At 47.8% G+C, this 6388-nt stretch overlaps 1 protein-coding gene across 1 annotated transcript; it reads right to left on the minus strand.

The window, feature by feature from the left end:
• Positions 1-1769: 1769 nt before the first annotated feature.
• On the minus strand, positions 1770-2342 carry LOC142588693 (uncharacterized). The gene has a single exon (XM_075700513.1). It carries the CDS (start codon positions 2340-2342, stop codon positions 1770-1772), a length of 573 nt encoding a protein of 190 aa, XP_075556628.1.
• Positions 2343-6388: the final 4046 nt, after the last annotated feature.

Consider the following 6388-nt stretch of genomic DNA (forward strand, 5'->3'; position numbering starts at 1 on the left):
ACTCCGAACACAAGAGCGAGAGCTTCTCTATCCAAATGACCCTAGTTGCGCTCAGCTGGCGTGAGACTTCCTAATGCAAAAGCGGTCGGACGCTCAGCACCCGTGTCGCCACGGTGAGCCAGCACTGCATGCGGTGATTTTTCACGAATTAGCACCAAGGGCTTCCGAGGGTCGTAGTGTGTCAAAATCGCAGCAGACACCAACTCCTTACTATGCCGAAACGCACGCTCCTGGTCAGCACCCCACATCCACTGTGTCTTGGCTCCGAGCAGCTCATTCAGTGGATGAAGAACAGTACACAGATTTGGCAGAAATAGTCGGAAGAAATTTATATGTCCCAAATAATTTTGCAGTGACTTCCCATCACTAGGTCTTGGAGCATTCAATACGGCCTCAGTCTGTTCAGGGTTAGGATGGAAACCAGCCGATGTAACAATGGGGCCTAGGTACTCCACCTGTGGATCCATGAAGCTGCACTTCTCGAGCTGGAGCTTCAGCCCAGCATCTTTCAAGCGATTCAGTAAAAGGGCCAAGTTCTCAAGGTGATCCTCATCAATACGCCCAGTCATCATCATCGACGTCATCGAAGTATACCACCACGTGCTGTAGTACTTGCATCAAGTTAACCATCTCCGGCTGGAAAACCGAGGGTGCTGATGTCACGCCGAAAGGCAGGCGAGTGTACTGATACAGCCCCCTAGACGCGTTCGTGATCAGCAGCTTGAAGATGCTTCGTCCAGTTCCACTTGCAAGTAGGCATCTTTGAGGTAGAGCTTGAAATTTTCACCCAGTCTGACTATCACTCAGTCCCATTCAGTCTGGCAAAGAGGTCCTCTACTCGAGGTATCGGATAGTGCTCAGGCACAGTTACAAGGTTCACTGTGACATTGAAGTCGCCGCAGATTCGGATTTGTCCGTTGCGTTTAAGAATAAGGACAATGAGTGCAGCCTATTGCGACGGTCTGACCGGTTTCAGCACTCCGACACGTTCCATATGGAGCAGTTCCTCGCTGACACGATCGGCCATGGCGAACGGCATAGGTCGAGGCTTGAAAAACATGCGCTTTGCGTTATACGGGACGGCGATTTTTGCAGCCACGCCTTTGAAAGTTTCAAGTTCGTTATCAAAAACACAGGAGTAGTCAGCCAGTACATCTTGGAGCGACGAAACTGCGTTCAACTTTTTTGAATTGAACCATTCTATACCATGGCCTTTCATTCAGCCGTGCCCCCTGAGGGACGGACACGCACCAGAAACAACGTACAGCACCTCCTCGCGCATGCGGTTCCCAAGCAGAACAGGCACAGACAGCCTTCCTAGCACAGGAGACAACTCACCCGAGTAGCTATTCAATGTAACAGTTGGTGGCTTCAGGCACGCCGACGGAAACTTGCGATGAAATGTATCCCCAGACACGACGTACACACTTGCTCCCGTGTCAACCTCCATTAGCAACGAAGTTCCGTTCACAGCGACTTCCACACGGTACGGCTGAGTCACTTCTGCAGTGCCTTGCATGGTCCAAATTTTGTACACCCGAGGCGCATGCTGCCGCTCTTCGGTTTCGTCCCCAGTTCGGCCGCAGCCGGCGGCGTTCACAGCATGCACTGACTTTTTCTTCACAGCCGGCGGCGCCCATCCTGTAGAGTTCGCAACGTTTTTCCTCCCCTACACACATGAGAGAGATGGCCCTTCACCTTACAGCTGTGGCACACACTATTCCGGTGTCGGCACTGCGTCGCCAGATGCTCGCTACCGCTTTTCGAAGTCACGCGGAGTCACGTGACACAATGTTGGTCGGCTCGGCAAACGGCGCAGGTGCCATGGAAAGCACTTGCAAATCCTTGCTTGCCGCCTCCATCGCGATAACGGTTTCCTTGGCCATGTCCAGCATCAAGTCCGGCAGCTCCAACAGTCGCCTCTGCAAAGTTTCATTGTTAATTCCCGCAACGGCGTAGCCATGCAGCATTTTGTCGCGAAATGGGCGAAACTCGCAGTCGTCAGCTAGTTTGTTCAATGATGCAAAGTAGTCGGCAGCCGCTTCACCCGCCTGACGCGTTCCAGAGTTGAATTTGAAGGTAGCATCAACTTCCGACGGTTTCGGCGAGAAATGTTTCCCGAGGATATCCAAAATGCTGGTCGATTTTGCCTCGCACGGCTTCACGAGCGCCAGCAGGCTCTGAAGCAGGGTGTATGTGGCCGCGCCACAACACGGGAGCAAGACAGCCCGTTGCTTGTCATCCGGCACGTCGTTGGCAATTAAGTACTGTGCAGCTCGCTCTCGATATTCTTCGCAGCTCGTCTGTGCGTCGGACGGCTCCAGCTTGCCGACGCGTGGCATTTCCGAAGTACAGGAACGCAGCTCAGGGCAGCAGCGGCACTAGAAACAGGGCAATGTGACCAGCTCAACACGTCTTCCTCGTCGCCATTTTAACGTTCGATTCACCGCGTGCAGCGGAAGAATGAGAGCAGGCAACAAGCCGACAGTCTCCGGTGACCAGCTGCTTTTTATTGTCGTTCGCGTGCTTCCCGCACGCCGCAAACTACGCCGCTAGCCAATGTGATGTGGCGGTGTCGCAATCTGTCGTTCTTCATGGCCAACGCTGTGGTCAAAACACCGACCAAGGCGGTGGTCAGACCTGTAACGCAGAGAGGGTGCTGAGATTCTCGACCAGGACAGGCCGCCAATGGAAATTGACCCTTGCAACGTTCAACACTCGAACCCTCTCGAGTGAGGCTAGCTTAGCAAGACTCTGAGGAATTATCAGAGTCAGGTTGGTATATTATCTGCCTTACAGAGATTAGAAGATGATGATGTGTAGTGTTTTATGGCGCAAGGGCCAGGGATGGCCAAAGAGCACCATGACAAAGGTAATGTTAACAGTGCATTGTGAATGATGCAGGCAATGAATTAGACAATGAATTTCTCATGGTGTATGTGACATGGCTGTAAAAAGGCCTAAAATCGGTCGCTGTGGATGGCGTAAAATATATAGTCGCTAAAGTAATGACTCTGACTAAGTAATGCTGTGGGCTATGGTAATGGGGTTTCGTTAAAAGCATGATGCAATAAAACATAGCACTGACACTTAAGATTCAAGAAAGCCTTTGAATACAAGGCTGTTATACGTGAGCTAAAGATGTCCTGGCCAAATGATTTCGAGACTGTGTTTCAGCCTAAATCGCTAAAACTAGATTCGGATTAAAAAGCGGTTCATTGCCGAGAAAAAATTTCGGGTGAAGAGGAATATTTTCGCGATATGCAGAAATGAAATACTTTTTCCTCTGTGTTTCTATTGCAGGGCATTGAATAAGAACGTGCAGGACTGTGAGGTTTTGGCCGCACTTACTGCAAGTGGGAGGATCCCCCCAGTCAAGAGGTAAGAGTGAGTGCCATAAGTGTGTCCTATTCTTAATCGGCAAAGGAGGACTTCGTTATATCGTGACATTCTCTCCGATACCCAATATCCTAATTTAGGCTTTATCAAGTGCAGTTTATTTGATATCTCGGCATTCCACTGTTGCTGCCAACAGATTTTGAGCTTGTAACGCAAGTATGCTTTAAGATCTGGGGCTGGGATGGGTACGTTTATGTCCGTGTCACTAAAAGCTACTAAAGTAGCTTTCTCGTCAGCAGCTTCGTTGCCTTTTATGCCACAGTGGCCAGGTACCCAGCATAGGATGATCATTTGTTTAGCACTATAAGCTGAGCATAGCAATGTATACAGTTCATTAAAGACAGTGTTTTTATGTTTACGTACATTCATTAAAGCTCGCACTACATACAGCGCTTGTGGTGTCTTCTCTCGTCCCTTGTCTATATTTTGCGCTGTTACTAGCAGGATGGAAAACCAACAAGCCCAAGCTGCTATTCTAGCGAAATACACTCAGTGAGTCTGTGAACACTATAGCCTTAGTCAGATTGGTTTGCTTGATGTGCTTCACTGCAGAGAGGATTGCATATGCTTCCGCTGTGAAGATACATGTATGTGGGTTCAATGTACCGGATATTAAAAATGCTGGTCCTAGTGCTGCGTAAGCAACACCAGACGAAGACTTAGAGGCATCTGTGTAAAATTCAGCACAAGAATATTTCTCCTGAAGCTCAAGAAAATCTGACCGTATGTGTGCTTCAGGTGCTCGTTTTGATATTTCTGCAAACGAGATGTCACATTCGATAGTCTGCCACTCCCACGGCGGTGGAAGCCGCGTAGTTGCCATTATGACATTCCCTAATATCGGCACACCCGTTTCTTCGGACAATGCTTTCAACCGAAGGGACAGAGGAGGTCTAGTGCCTGGGCGGTTACGGAAAAGCCTAGCCGTAGACAGGTCGTAAATAATTGAATGGCATGGATGATGCAAATCTGATTTCACCTTGAGGGCGTAAGAAAGACTTAAATATGTTCTTTAAAGATACAGGGACCACTCGTTAGATTCAGCATACAGGCTTTGTACGGGGCTAGTCCTAAAGGCACCTGTAGCAAGGCGGATGCCTAAGTGATGAATAGGATCTAGCATTTTCAAAGCGCTAGGTGCAGCAGAATTATAAACTATTGCTCCATAGTCAAGCCGTGTTAATATTAGACTTTTGTAAAGCTTTAAAAGGCACCGCCTGTCGCTTCCCCAAGATGTGCGCGACAAGAGCTTCAGCAGATTCATAGTCTTGAGGCACTTTGATTTCAGATACTTCAGATGTGGTACAAAAGTCAGCTTGCTGTCTAAACGGATTCCTAGAAATTTGTGTTCATGGCTCACAGATACCCGTTCTCCATTCAGTTCTACTGCGGGGTCCGGAATTATGCCTCTCTTGTTAGAAAACAGTACGCATGTACTTTTTTGTGGGTTTAGCTTGAAACCGTTTTGGTCCGCCCACTTAGATAATTTATTTATGCAAAGCTGTACATGTCGCTCGCAGATACTTAGGTTACATGATTTGAAACCTATCTGGATGTCGTCCACATATACAGAATAAAACATAGTATGTGGGATGGCAGACTGGATCGAGTTCATTTTTACAATAAAAAGAGTGCAGCTTAGCACACCACCTTGTCGAACACCAGTCTCTTGCGTAAATGGACGAGACAGAACGTTACCAACTCTAACCCGGAACGTGCGATTGGAGAGGTAACTCTGAATCACGTTCAGCAAGCTGCCTCGAACTCCCATTTCAAACAGATCACGGAGAATTCCAAAGCGCCAGGTTGTGTCGTATGCCTTTTCCATATCAAAAAATACTGATAAGAAGAACTGTTTGTGGACAAAGGCATCACGGATATTTGTCTCGATGCGGACAAGGTGATCTGTTGTGGATCTACCCTCCCTAAAACCGCACTGAAATGGATCGAGTATCTTGTTGCTTTCAAGAAAATGGATGAGGCGACGGTTAATCATTTTCTCAAATAATTTGCATAGACAACTAGTCAGAGCTATGGGCCTGTAACTGTTGGGTGAGGAAGGGTCCTTGCCCTCTTTGAGAATAGGGATCACGATTGCTTCTTTCCAGACAGGAGGAATGTAGCCGGCAGAGAACATGGAATTGAAGAGTGACAGTAATGTTTTTTGGGTTTCAGGGTGTAAGTGTCTTATCATCTCATACATTATTCTGTCACTTCCTGGAGCGGACTTGTTGCAACAGTTCAGTGAGGCTTGGAACTCAGCCATACCAAATGGACGATTGTATCCTTCATTGGATGAGCTGTTCCGACCCAAATTCATCTGTTCTGCAAGCCGCTGGTATTTTAGAAATGTATCCGTGTAATGAGATGTACTGGAAATGTGCTCAAAATGTGATCCTAGACAATTTGCCTGATCCTCAAGAGTGTCTCCTTGTGTATTTAATAAAGGTAAGGAATGAGTTTCGCGGCCTTTTATTCTGTTCACCCTGTTCCAGGCTTTTCGTTCGTCTGTATATGAATTGATGCTGCTTATGTAGTTTTTCCAACTTTCCCGTTTAGCGCGGCGGCGCGTTCTTCTCCCTTGCGACTTGATTGCCTTGAAACTAATTAGATTCTCTGTGGTTGGTGAGTTACTGAGGAGATTCCAAGCCTTGTTTTGCTCTTTCCTGGCTTCCCTACACTCCTCATTCCACCATGGAATACGTCGTTTCGACGGCGACCCATTTGTTTGGGGAATGCATACTGATGCAGCCTCAATAATGAACGCGGTTATGTATCCAACTGCGTCGTCTAGGCTGAGTTCACAGATATCATTCCAGGGCAGCTGCGTTAGTTCGCGGAACTTCGTCCAGTCGGCTGAGTCAACGTTCCATCGAGGAAGATGTGCATGACACGCACTTTGTTTTTTTAAGGTTTAAAGCGATGGGGAAGTGATCACTGCCATAAGGGTTATTAATGACATCCCACTGTAGATATGGCACAATTGTAC

The sequence above is a fragment of the Dermacentor variabilis genome, chromosome 7 (genome assembly GCF_050947875.1).
Source record: "Dermacentor variabilis isolate Ectoservices chromosome 7, ASM5094787v1, whole genome shotgun sequence".
Classification (NCBI taxonomy): Eukaryota; Metazoa; Arthropoda; class Arachnida; order Ixodida; family Ixodidae; genus Dermacentor; species Dermacentor variabilis.

Excerpts from the sequence above, each read along its gene's own strand:
- LOC142588693 (XM_075700513.1), bottom strand. The coding sequence starts at position 2,342 with ATGCCACGCGTCGGCAAGCTGGAGCCGTCCGACGCACAGACGAGCTGC.